The sequence below is a fragment of the Falco biarmicus genome, unplaced genomic scaffold (genome assembly GCF_023638135.1).
Source record: "Falco biarmicus isolate bFalBia1 unplaced genomic scaffold, bFalBia1.pri scaffold_30, whole genome shotgun sequence".
In the NCBI taxonomy this organism is placed as follows: Eukaryota; Metazoa; Chordata; class Aves; order Falconiformes; family Falconidae; genus Falco; species Falco biarmicus.
This window is the reverse complement of record NW_026611861.1, coordinates 2,100,729-2,113,917: the sequence shown is the minus strand read 5'-3', so window position 1 is coordinate 2,113,917 and position 13,189 is coordinate 2,100,729. Positions and strand designations below refer to the sequence as shown.

The 13,189-nt window shown below is 53.0% G+C and overlaps 2 protein-coding genes across 2 annotated transcripts; one reads left to right on the top strand and one right to left on the bottom strand.

Moving 5' to 3' along the window:
• Nucleotides 1–1,676: 1,676 nt before the first annotated feature.
• On the bottom strand, nt 1,677–2,699 carry LOC130143477 (olfactory receptor 14C36-like). Its single transcript, XM_056326160.1, has one exon. It carries the CDS (start codon nt 2,697–2,699, stop codon nt 1,677–1,679), a length of 1,023 nt encoding a protein of 340 aa, XP_056182135.1.
• A 3,314-nt stretch (nt 2,700–6,013) lies between these two features.
• LOC130143476 (olfactory receptor 14C36-like) lies at nt 6,014–6,967 on the top strand. The gene has a single exon (XM_056326159.1). The coding sequence runs from the start codon at nt 6,029–6,031 to the stop codon at nt 6,965–6,967; it is 939 nt and encodes a 312-aa protein (XP_056182134.1). The 5' UTR covers nt 6,014–6,028.
• The last annotated feature ends 6,222 nt before the right edge of the window (nt 6,968–13,189 follow it).

Sequence of the window (13,189 nt, the reverse complement as noted above, 5' to 3'; positions counted from 1 at the left end):
CTGGTAACATATATAAACTCATGATTGTATACAATAAATCAACATTTGCTTGCATCAAGCAGTGTCCTGTCTCTCCATCGCAGCACCCTTGCACCTCTCAGGGTGTTGGTGTGTAGATGAATTGGGAACAATGGAGTAATTTGGCCCTTGGAGAAACTGTCAAGGGAATGGTCTTTATGTTTCAGTCCTGGTTTCTCACAGTCCATGTATTTTTTAATTGGCAATAAATTAAATTGAATTTTAATATGACACATTTTGGCCATGACCCATGAACATTGCTGGTATAATTTCTGCTTTTTTCCTGTTGAGTCAGGGGAGCGGATGAGCAGCTGCAGGGCTGGCTGGGTGCTGTGGTTAACCCTCCACAGGACCACATCAGGACTGCTGAGCCCACAGTGGGGCTCCCCCGCACAAGAAAGACCCTGACCGACTGGAGCAAGTCCTGCAGGAGCCATAAGGATGGTTGGGACCTGGATCATGTTATGGACAAGGAGAGGCTGAGAAACTGGGGTTTATTTGAGATAACATGGAGAGTGAAAGACTGGACCCAGGCCAGTTGGTGGGATTACTACAGTCAGTGGTTTACTTCACTATTTGTCAAAGCAAAGCCGTGAGGACATGATCTGGCTGGAGGTGTCTGACCACAGCCTTGGCTGAGCGGCCAACTGTGGCAAGAGCTATGGGACTTGTGTGTAACCAGTGACAGTAGGAAAGTGGCTCCATTTACATTTAGAGTTGCAATGGAGTTGGGTATCACTGAGCCACTAAGGATGACAGAGCTGACCATGCAGCAAATGTTCCTCGTAGCGACTGGGGTGTACAACAAGCAAAGGAAACGACTGATGCTTAGGACATCTTGGGGCACCTGGGGCAGCTTCCCCTGGGTATCCAGGGAACATGGCACTGAGCAGAGCCCTGTGTCCTGTGGATAACTGGCTAGCTGAAAAGGGTCACATAGACATAGTCCAGCTGGCTGGACAAAAATGCACATCGCTCTCAGCTTATCTGAAGTAAAGCAAAATACACTGTCTTTGGCTGTCCTTGTTACACAATAACAGGAAGATTTCGGTGGGAAAAGAATGTTGCAGGTGGGAACAGATAACTACAGAAGAGAAACTAGGGGCGGACTTGGTATTTAGGCAACTAACCAATAATGAGCTTAACTTTTGTAATATGTATGAGCTAATTATAAGAAGGCATAAAAGGTGACTGTAAGAGACAATAAACGAAGTCTGCTGATCACTCATAATGAGTGACTGTGTCTTCCCTCCGTTGTGACAGTGTCCCACCCGATCACTGCCTTGCTTCCTTCACCGTGACCAAAGGATTTGCACCAGGACACCCTGCCGCGTGCCCCCACCCTGTTATTTGCCCCAACTTTGCACACTCACACAGCTGAGCTCTACACGGGTGCTTTACTCTCCTGGGAAGTTGATAGATGTCTCCACTACACAAGCCCCTTAAATTACAGAGATGTGACACAGGAGTCCAGCTGCACCATCCTGGATGCAAACGTACAAAAGCCAGGCTGGTCAGGCAGGCTGGGTTCATGCTATTGAGAAAGTGGAGTGCATGCAAACATTCTAGGAGAAACACAATTGTGACATTAAAAGCGCTAAATGCACAGGAAGTTCCAGAGATGACCTGCAAATGCCTTGTGAGGAGATTCAGGCAGTTCAGTGCTGCTGAGAGACACCTGACTGCATCAGCTTCTTCAGTGCGTCCTTCAGCTCCTGGTTCCTCATGCTGTAGATGAGGGGGTTCACTGCTGGAGGCACCACCGAGTACAGAACTGACACCACCAGGTCCAGGGATGGGGAGGAGATGGAGGGGGGCTTCAGGTGGGCAAACATGGCAGTGCTGACAAAGAGGGAGACCACGGCCAGGTGAGGGAGGCACGTGGAAAAGGCTTTGTGCCGTCCCTGCTCAGAGGGGATCCTCAGCACAGCCCTGAAGATCTGCACATAGGACAGCACAATGAAAATGAAACATCCACAGACTAAACAGGAACTAATCACTAGAAGCCCCACTTCCCTGAGGTAGGTGTGTGAGCAGGAGAGCTTGAGGATCTGTGGGATTTCACAGAAGACCTGTCCCAGGGCATTGCCTTGGCAGAGCGGCAGTGACAGTGTATTGGCCGTGTGCAGCGCAGCATAGAGAAACCCACTGGCCCAGGCAGCTGCTGCCATGTGGACACAAGCTCTGCTGCCCAGCAGGGTCCCGTAGTGCAGGGGCTGGCAGATGGCCACGGAGCGGTCATAGGCCATGACGGTGAGGAGAGAACACTCTGCTGAAAGGAAAAAGACAATCAGGAAGAGCTGTGCAGCACATCCTGAGTAGGAGATGTCCCTGGTGTCCCAGAGGGAGTTGGCCATGGCTTTGGGGAGAGTGGTGGAGATGGAGCCCAGGTCGAGGAGGGAGAGGTTGAGGAGGAAGAAGTACATGGGGGTGTGCAGGTGGTGGTCACATACTACAGCAGTGATGATGAGGCCATTGGCCATGAGGGCAGCCAGGTAGATGCCCAGGGAGAGCCAGAAGTGCAAGAGCTGCAGCTCCCGCGTGTCTGCCAATGCCAGGAGGAGGAACTGGGTGATGGAGCTGCTGTTGGACGTGTGCTGCCTCTGGGCATATGGTCCTGTCACAGGAGAAAAAGACAGTGATAATTTAGGGGAGACTTCTGCAAGCAAAATCAAAGCCATTTCCCACAGACCATCCCCCCGTCACACACAGACATCCCTCTCTTTTCTCGGAGACCTTCCTGCAGCTGTGTGGCTGCAGCCCTGCTTGGTGCTGGCCATGTGGGTGATGAAGAGCAGGGCATCTGCCCACGGGCTCTTGACCAGCCAGCCCCACTCTGCAGCAGTGGGTGGGGGCAGGGACCAGTCCTGGTGTTTAACTTTGTCCTCTGAAACCAGTGCCAACGCAGAAGGGCTGGTCAGCGTCTGCAGCGCCAGTGCTAAGGAACGGGAAGGGTGAAGGCATTGTAAGAGAGCTTTAGTTTTTTTCACAGCTCCCCCCCATCTCTCCTGTTGCGTATTCTCGGATGTCAGAAAAGCAGAGCATTTTTGCTGCCCTCCGGTGGAACAGAGTGAGGTCTGTGAGGCAAGAGGATTGCCTGTGGGTGAGTGCACAGTGAGGGGAGGTGGTCTGTCCTTCTGGTTCCCAGGCAACCTGGTACCCAGTGTCCCCGAGCCCGGGGGTGCAAAGGCTTTGCTTCAGAGCAGAGACATGGCCTGGGCAAAGGAGAGCTGAGTCTTGAGCCCTCGGACTGTGCAATGAAGTGCTGAAATGGGCTCTGCAGGGCTTACTGAAGCTCTGAAGACATCCTCTCTATAAAACCTCCTCCTGTCTGTAAAACCAACTCCTGACTGTAAATCCACCAGAAGCAGACACAGATACAGGTTTCTTAAGGAGTATTTAGATCCTTTGCTGCAGTCTTCCTGGTGTCCTCTCTAGTAATGGGTTAACAAAAGTTGATACTCCTGCAGAAAACTTTTTCTAGTAAGGGAATTGCCACTGCTGGAAATAAGTGTGTCCCCCCAGGAGAGGCAAGGCCCATGAGGGATTGCCTCATCCTGCTGCCCAGCAGGTTCCCCTGCAGCCCCAGGGACACCTGGAGGGAGCCCAGAGGGGCAGAGGAGGGAGGCAGGGAGAGCTCAAAAGCAGCCCTTGGTGGGGGGCTGCTGAGAGCTCCCTGCTGGAGAAATCTGCAGAGCCCTGGAGCCGGTAAGTGTGTGGCTGCAGGGCAATGCCTCTGCAGTTCCTAGCCGGGTCTGCAGCAGCTGGGCCCTCCCCAGCCTGTGGGACCGTGTGGGAGCCTTTTGCTGTGGAGGAGGCCAGTGTGCTGCAGAGCAGGGCTTCCCTGCTGCAGCGTGGGAGGGCCAGGGCATGTGGGCTGCCTTGTGCCAGGGCCGGCTGCAGGGCTGTGAAGGTGGCTGTGCAGGCAGGGGTGCCCAGGGCTGTCCTTGCCAGCAGGGTCCCTGCAGCCCAGGGGGCTGTGTGCTGGGGCAGGGGCTCTGCCGCCTGCCAGGGGCAGCTCTCAGCCTGCCGGGGGGCTCCCGTGCGGCTGTGGCGAAAAACTGTAGGTTCAAGGAATGACCCCCACACAAGGAAGTGCTTATCTCTTAATAAGAGGCTGTTGTGTGCTTCAGGGCTGCTCACAGATTCAGCTCACTGCCAGAATATTTTCCATTGGTGGTTTCAAAAAGAAGTGCAAAGCAAGGTTAGTATAAAGGTAAAGTACTTTTTTGAGTCTCTGTTTTTAGTTTTTTACTCTATGGGAATGCGATGGAATACATGATAAAGGAGTTCTTAATAAGGACAAGTCCCCTAGACTCCTGAATCGTAACTTTGAAATATCAGAGGGTTTTATTTGAGTCTTCCTATGTGCATTCAGTGACTCCTATCCCACGGACAAAAGGAGCTTTGCCTTTGCTGGATCCACCAGGCTCAGTCTCACCTGACCATTATTCTACCTGCAAACAAGGAACCTGTACCCAGCCAGTGCTCTGTAGACAGGCAGCTTTGTGTAGGGCCAGAGCACAGAGGATGTGTGGAAGGACCGACCCCCAGCAGGAGAAGGTCTGACTGATTTTGTGTTGGTGCTGCATATATCAGAGCTGTTCACATCTCCAGGTCATTTCCAAGGGGACTTTCCATGAGCACGTTCACGGCAGGGCTTTCCTGCTTGGCTCTGTGCTTGCCTGAATCTCTGCTGCCGCTTTTCTGTGTCTCTTCTTGGTGGCAATGGAAACTCAGCTGTGCAGGTCAGAGCAGCGGCTGAGATGCTGAAAGCATCACAGGGAGGTTGATGAGGAAGCTGAGCAAGTGCCTTCCCTCCCCAGCACGCTGCAGATGAAACCAGCATCAGCTCTCCTTTTCCCTCAGGCTTTGGGGGAGCTGTTCCTTGCGGCAGGCAGACTGAGAGCGGCTGAAGGGCAGAGCTGGGCACACAGGGGCTGAGCTGGGCTCTGTGAGCGCTGGCAGGGAAGAGCCCTGGGGCCAGAGAAAGAGCTGCCGGCAGGGACAGCTGCAGGCAGCAGAGCCCTGGGCAGGGAGGGGGGGAGATGCTGAGGGGGACCCTGATGCAGGGCAGATAGGGGCACCTCCTGGCCATGGTCTGCCGTGCAGGTGCCTTCCCTGAGCAACACACCTCTGCTCTCCTCTCCCACCCAGCACAGCCTTTAGACCGTTGGTTCCATGTGTTTCAACAGCTCCTGGTCCAGCAGAGCAGCAGAAGGGATGAAGTGCATCTCTCCTGCTGCCACGGTGCCATTTCTCGCTGAGCACAGCCTGAGGGTGACTGCCCTGCACTGCTGCTGTGTGGGAGGTGGTGTGCCGGGCTGGGGAAGGGGAAGGAGTTCCCGCGTGTCCCTTTGTCTCTCTCCTGGCCTTGCTCAGATGCTATTGGCATTGCAGACAGGCTCTCTGGCAATAGGGGTTTCAGCTGCCGGCTCAGGCGCAGACCTTGTGGGTCCTCCTGTGCAGACATGTCCTCGGCAAGGAGGTGTCCCAGCTTTCCCCTAACCGATGATGCTGTGGGCAATGCAGTCTGTGAGGCTGGGGAAGGAGCTGACTCTCTTTCAAGAAGTTCACATGGTCGGAACCCTTTAAACATCTCTCTGGGGTGTCCACCCAAGGTCTATGCTGCTTCCAGGGCACACGGTGAGCCCTGGGTGTCCCTGCCTAGAAGTGGGGTGCTGAGCCTTTGGGAACACATGAGCCATTGTCTTGTCTGCAGTGGATTGGCCCCTGCCCCCACGGTCCCCATGAAGCTCCTGCTGCAGAGCAGGGCTCACTGCTGGGCAGCCAGCGGGCACAGCCCCTGCTCCTCACAGCACACTCGGCCAGCACTCAGCACAGCTCCAGCCATGGCTCGGAAGGGAGCTCTCCTAGGAACGGCAGAGGGGGGACATGGGGCACCGGGGGTGCATCTAGGAGAAACAGCTTTCACTTGGCTCACAGAATTATCCTCTGACTTCTTGCTATCTTTCCTCCTTGAGCAGGTCCCCATGCTCAGAGGCAGCAGATGTCCAACAGCAGCTCCATCACCCAGTTCCTCCTCCTGGCATTGGCAGACACGCGGGAGCTGCAGCTCTTGCACTTCTGGCTCTCCCTGGGCATCTACCTGGCTGCCCTCATGGCCAACGGACTCATCATCACTGCCATAGTGTGCGACCACCACCTGCACACCCCTATGTACTTCTTCCTACTCAACCTCTCCCTCATCGACCTGGGCTCCATCTCCACCACTCTCCCCAAAGCCATGGCCAACTCCCTCTGGGACACCAGGGACATCTCCTACCCTGGATGTGCTGCACAGCTCTTCCTGATTGTCTTTTTCCTTTCAGCAGAGTGTTCTCTCCTCACCGTCATGGCCTATGACCGCTCCGTGGCCATCTGCCAGCCCCTGCACTACGGGACCCTGCTGGGCAGCAGAGCTTGTGTCCACATGGCAGCAGCTGCCTGGGCCAGTGGGTTTCTCTATGCTGCGCTGCACACGGCCAATACACTGTCACTGCCGCTCTGCCAAGGCAATGCCCTGGGACAGGTCTTCTGTGAAATCCCACAGATCCTCAAGCTCTCCTGCTCACACACCTACCTCAGGGAAGTGGGGCTAATTGTGGCTGGTGCTTCTTTATTATTTGGCTGGGGTTTTTTTATTGTTCTGTCTTACATGCAGATCTTCAGGGCTGTGCTGAGGATCCCCTCCGAGCAGGGACGGCACAAAGCCTTTTCCACGTGCCTCCCTCACCTGGCCGTGGTCTCCCTCTTTGTCAGCACTGCCACGTTTGCCTACCTGAAACCCCGCTCCATCTCCTCCCCATCCCTGGACCTGGTGGTGGCAGTTCTGTACTCGGTGGTGCCTCCAGCAGTGAACCCCCTCATCTACAGCATGAGGAACCAGGAGCTGAAGTGTGCAATGTGCAAACTGATAGCTGGATGTTCTTCTAAAGCATTAAAATGATGAATAGCATTTATAATGTAGTTCATCACAGACCCTGACTCTCTTCTGAATTTTTTGTAGTTACTTGTGGTATTTCAGTTCTGATAAAGTTGTCATCCCCATTCTAATTCCTTCTGTGATTTTCTTTTCTGAAGGTGCCCTGCTCTCTCCTCATCTAACAAAGCCAAAGGGCCATTAGGCAACTTTATTTTGTCTGGGATTCTTCCTTCCACGGCCTTTCTGGAGCTGCAGGGACAGTTCCTGTGTCCACAGACGGAGGGGAAAAGGTTCCTGGCATGGCAGCAGTACCAGGGAACACCAGCCCTTGGCTCTCAAGTGCTGTCCTTCTTCCACTTCCACACTCTCCTTCTGACCCCATGCCTTGGTGTAAGGCCTGAGGGCTCTGGCAGCTTGGTCACCGCCGTGCTGCGTGGCAGTCCTGTGAGCGCAGGCAGGGGCAGGCAACGGGCACTCTGTGACGGTGCTGGCCTCCATAAAATGCTATGGATTTGTGGAGACCACCTGAATGCAGCACTGCAACGTGCTTCCTTGAACCGAGGTCCCCGTGCCCGTTGCTCATGACGAGGGCCATCTCCGCGAGGTGCCGAGCAGGGCGCGACACCCCCGGGCTGAGGTGCTGCCAGCCTCTGGCAGGGGCAGCAGGAGGCCAGGCAGCCACTGTGCCTGCTGCAGTGCTCTGCCTCCGCACGTGCCAGGGACGGGCTCGTGCCTCTGAGCACCCCTGTGCGCGTGAGGCTGGGGTTCAACCACGCCAGCAGTGCATGAGGCCAGCTGAGGTGGGGACACCTCCTAGCGCCTGGCCGTTCCTGTGTGTGACTGCAGGAACAAAGGCCACTGTCCCAGGGAGATTCATCTCACCCGCCTTGGGCAGGCTCATTGCAAGGGCCTCGGTCTGATCACGGCACCCTTTCTGGATGGTGCCCTCAAATGTGTCCGAGCAATCAGGGAGGTTCTGGGGTCCTGGCAAAAGGCAGACATCCAGCCTTTGTTCAGGAAAAGCAAGAAGGACAATTGGGAGAAATACAGGCTGGTCATCCTCACCTTAGTGTCTGGGGAAATGACGGTGGAAATATTCCTGCAGCCATTTCCAGGTAATTGTGGGACATCAAAGGGCTTGCTGCACCCATACGTATTGAGGCAAGAAGGGGATGGTTTGTACCTGGACCTTTGCAAGGGTTTTGACTTTTTCTCCTGCACTTTCTGTATAGGCAGATGGGTGACTTCTGGAGTGAAGAAATGGAGGATACTGTGGGGGGAAGTTGGCTGGGGGCTTGTGGCTATGTCTCGAGCTAGCTCAACAGCGTCAGGGAGCGAAACCCGACCTTGGGAGAGAGACACAGTTATGCTTGTTGGAAGGAAGCCATGGGAGCAAGAGGAGAAACTTGAAGATAGAGAGTGGTCTGCAGAGCTTGTGGCCTTGTAGATAAAGGGAGTTGCTGAGCTGCTGTGTCTGTAATAAAAAAAGAGCCCAGAGTGGAAAATTGCTGAGCACAATTACAGGCTGACACGTCAGCCCCCTGCAAAGGTATAAAAGGCTTGCTTGATTATTGATTAATAAAGTGTCTTCGAGGTGTCTTCAGGTGTCTTTGTGCCTTCGATCCTCTCCCAGAGTCGGTGCATCATACGCCACAGGGGCTCAAGACCAAATGTCACCAGTGGTCAAGTCCTCCTGGTGGCCACTGACTAGTGGCATCTTCCAGTGCAAGCAGTTGGGCCAACTGTGTTGAATGTCTTTATTGTCTCCCAGTACAAGTTGACAAAGTGGCTTTTCAGACCCTCCTGTGGATGATGCCAAAGTGGGCAGAGCCCTTGAGCGATGCTAACCAGTTCACCCTGCCTTGAGCAGGACAGCTGGACAAGGGCATTTACAGGGGCCTCTCCCAACCTGAGATATTCTAGGACTCATTGACTCACTTCCCTGGAGAGCTCAGTTGGGATGGGATAGCAGGGGGAAGAAGGGAAAACAGAGGCGCAGAAGCAGAGACAAAACATGGTCCAGTAGAAACAAAGCAGTTCCTCTGGGGAATGTTCTCTCAGCCAGATGGTAGGTAGGAAATCCATGAGATAAATTGGCTGACAGAAGCTTCCCTTTATCTGCTGGGTGCTGGGCCACGGGGAGGGTGACGGCTGAGGACGGTATCTCGTGGTGAGTTGTGTCTCAGGGACTCACATTCCAGCAGGAAGCCAATGGCTGTGACGGGGGCAGTGAGGCCAGTTCTGCCTGCGGAGGGGACAGGCCACCAGCAGCAATGTGCCTGGGAAAGGGGCGGTGAGGTCACCTCTGCCTGACACAGCGCGTAGGGCAGCCCCTGACTCATGGCTGGGACACGTGCTGTTAAGCTCCATCTGCCCGTGTCTCGGGCAGGCCAGCAGAACCAAGGGGCTTCTTTCTTGCTTGTCACGTCGCTGCTGCCTGAGAACATGACAGCACCGCAGCAGGCACACCGCTTGCTCGTGTCTATGCGAGAAGCTGAAAGGCTCGCAGCCTTGGAAGAGCATGATGAGGCCGTGGCATGGTCAGGGGAAAGGCCACAAGGAGGGGGATGGGTCGGGATGCCCGCCTGAAGGGTGGTTTCCCAGGTGGTGGAGCTTTCCTTGGAGGTAGGGAAGAGCAGGAGGGAGAAGCACTGCCACCCAGTGCAGCTGGGAAAGTGGAGACTGGAGGTCAGGAGGAGGAAATGTCACTCAGGGGCTTGTGCTGTGGGGGGAGACGTCGTCCAGAAGGAATATGAGATCAGTCCATGTCTGTGTTTGCAGGAACAGCGTGTGAGGGTGGGCAGACATCAGTGCATGTGTGGCAAGGGCAGGGTGAGAGCAAGGTGGGGAAGCCAGATGGGTGCCTGCGGCCTGCCGGGGAAAAGTAGCAGCCGTGGGACAGCGTAGGACAACGTGAGACGGAAGGCAAAGGGCACGGGCAAGGCTGGAAGTTACCAAGAGAACCCAAGGGTTGTCCCCTTGCGTACGGCCATTGCCTGTGCCGTACAGAGTGCAGTTTATGGCACCTGCAGTGTCCTTGGCCATCTCTTCCTTTCCTGTGGATCTCTTTGTCACTGCCTTCCCCAGTTCAGCAGCCCCTCGCCAAGGAATAAACCACCCAGCAGAAGAGTGAAACCCAGTGGGTCTCTCTGTAAGGGGTGGTTGATTCTGCCTGTATCTCCGCAGGTAAGTTGTTCCCCACCGACTGTTCTCCAGTGTCTCAGTCAGTCATATCAGGAAAAATCCCTCCCCGTGTACATCTACCCGACCACCTTGGTGGTAACGCTTTTTGTGCTACAGGGCACATATCCAGCACCACCCAGTGCCCAGTGGAACGTTCCAGTACCTACTGCTAGTTAGTTCTGACAGCTTCATGAAATGCATTGAGCAATCACAATGTGGGTAGGGCCCCACAAAGACCAGAGTTCCATTTTGGTGTGTCTCGGCTTCATTTTAGTAACACACTTCACACTGAGTGTGGATTCAGTGTTGCCCAGGTCTGGAGGTCAGTCTCGTTCCAATGAGTGTATTTTGGTCTTAGCCACAGTTACTCCCACGAGTCCCCAGTGGGATGGGGATACCAGCTACAGGCATTCCTGCATGAGGACATTCAGGGAAATGGGTACCTACCCAACAATCACTCCTCCTAACAGCATTTATCGATTCTTCAACAATTTTCAAATGAGTATTCCATGTCCATGACTCCTCCTGATCCCACCCAAGCTGAGGATTTAGCATACCACATCACAGGCCAAATTCTATACATCTGTAAAACATGTTTCAACATATATCTACAAAGGAGAGACAAGTAGCAGGCTCCAGCTTCCCTGTAGACAGCCCAGTCTTATCTGGGGTCGCATTTCAGTCATTCACTTATATGCTGAATGGCAATAATGCAAGATACCGAACCTAGAACTTCATGATTCTGGAGGTAGTTTCAAGCATAAAGGTTTTTCTTGCTTGACAGTCCATTCTGGTGATGTGGCTGCTTAAACCCTGCTATGGCACGTCCATGGAGTGACTCCTTCAGGCTTGACAGCAGCGTAGGTGCTGAGCAAAATCTGGAAAGGTCCTTTCACTTCTCTTCAACGGTTCATCCAACCACATTCTAAGATACACACAATCTCCGGGTCGGTAGTGATGTACAGGCACGTCCAGGGACAGATCTGCGCTCACAGTGACGTACCTCTGGAGAGAGGACAGGACCTTTCATAGAGACTGAACATACTCTTTTAAGCCATGTTTCCCTTCTATTATTTTGGGATTCACTCCCCTTTCTGTCACCTGGCAAGGTTTACCATGTATCCTTTCCAAAGGACTAAGTCTCTCCTTCCGTTTACGCTGGATCCTGTATCTGTAGCAATGCTGAGGGAAAAGCATCTGACTGCTCTCTCTGAGGTTCTTGGCAAATTTTACTTATCTGTCCTTTCAGGCTTTGCTTCATTCTTTCTACTTTCCCGCTTGATTGAGGTCTCCATGGAGTGTGGAGATCCCATTTTACCCCTCCTAGTTTAGCTAAAAGGTGAAGGGCTTCTACTACCAAGTGTCGACCCCTACCCAAAGAAAGTCCTATGGGTACCCCAATCTCAGCATAATCTCTGAACTTACACTTACGATATTCCTTATTGGTGCGACAAGGGAAAGCTTCCAGCCAGCCTGAAAAAGCATCTGCCATTACTAAAAGGTACGGATACCCATTTTGCTGCAGTAACTTGGAAAAAGTCTAATTGCCAGTAATCCCCTGGGCTTTGTCAGCCCTGGGAAAGATCATTGGGGTAGGTGAGGGTTATTCTTCAGGTACAACTCAGGCTTCTTCTCTCTGCTTTTTGTTTTCCCAGTCATGGTACATTTAGAACTTGCCCTTTCAAGGCTTCTACCAAACTCTCAATTCCCCAGAGAGTTTCGTGGTGCTTCCTTTTAACCAATTCACACATAATTTCCTCTGTAAATGTTAGTTGATGCGAAGGAGTCACCCATCATCCGTGATTTGGGTTGCCTTCAGTATATTAGCCAACTGATTGTTTTCTGGTGGATCCTGTGGGCTCTTAGGCCCTACTTTCTGCCGTTTCTCTGGCAGAACTAGCAATATTTGACTTTCAGCTGCTTCTTTCCTTGCTTGATCTGCCACTTGCTGTCCTATATGCACCGAGCTATCTCCAAGGTGCTGCACTTTACAATGCATAATTGCCAGCACCCTGGGTCAACTGGTCACCTGAAATGATGGTTGGGTCTTTGCCTCATAATTTGACGGGGGATCCTTGAGAGGTTCAGAGTCCTCTTTCTTTCTTTCTTTCCAACAGCCCCATCGGCATGGTCGTTTCCAAAGGCAAATTTCAAATATGTCCATACATTAAAAAAGCCTTGTCTGTTCATAATAATCCCAGTGCCCTTAGTAAGGCTGTGAGTTCTGCCTCTTGGGCCCACGTGTCAGATGAGAGGGCTTTGGCTTCTCTTCTCTCTCTGATAGTTACCACCACATGTCCTGCTCTTTGGGTCCCATTTCGCACAAAAGTACTACCACCTACAAATAAGTCCCAGTCTCCATTTTCTGTTGGCGTGCCTTTTAATTCCACTCGGCTAGAATATACCTCTGCCATTGTCTTTAAACAATCATGAGTTGGTTCTTCTTTTCCACTGAGATCATGTCATTTTTGCCCAGGTGTCAGTTCCTGGGCCTCTTGCATCGGTAATACTGTAGCTGCCACCGTGCGCGGACAGGTTGGCCGTCCTTTACTGACACTGTCCAGCTGTTTGGAAAAGCTCCCCACGGCTCTGCTCCATGGTTCCAGGCTCTGGGCCAACACTCCTAAGGCAACGTGTCACCTTTCATGCACAAAGAGTTCCAATGGGTTTTCTAGATTTGGGAGGCCTAGAGCTGGAGCACTCATTCCAGTCCGTTTCCATTCCGTCAAGGCATCTCTGCACTCCTGAGTCCAGACAAGGAGGTTTCCCTTTCCTCCGACACCTTCATATAAAAGCTTGGCAATGAGTCCCAAATTCGTTATCCGTAAGTGACACCACCCGGCCATTCCCAGGGATGCTCTGAGCTCTTGTTTTCATTTGGCTTCTGGGATTTGACAAATGGCCCTTTTCCTCCAGCTCCAAGACTCTGCTGGCCCAGGCAAATTGTAAATCCCCAATTGGTTGCTTCTTCTGGGGTGGTCTCTGCCTTTTCCCAGGGCACTTTGTACCCTGCTAGCCCCCAAAGTTTAGGAGGTCCTTGTTATAGAATCTTCTTTACTACTG

Coding starts and splice junctions, on each gene's coding strand:
- LOC130143476 (XM_056326159.1), top strand. CDS start 6,029: ATGTCCAACAGCAGCTCCATCACCCAGTTCCTCCTCCTGGCATTGGCA.
- LOC130143477 (XM_056326160.1), bottom strand. CDS start 2,699: ATGGCTTTGATTTTGCTTGCAGAAGTCTCCCCTAAATTATCACTGTCT.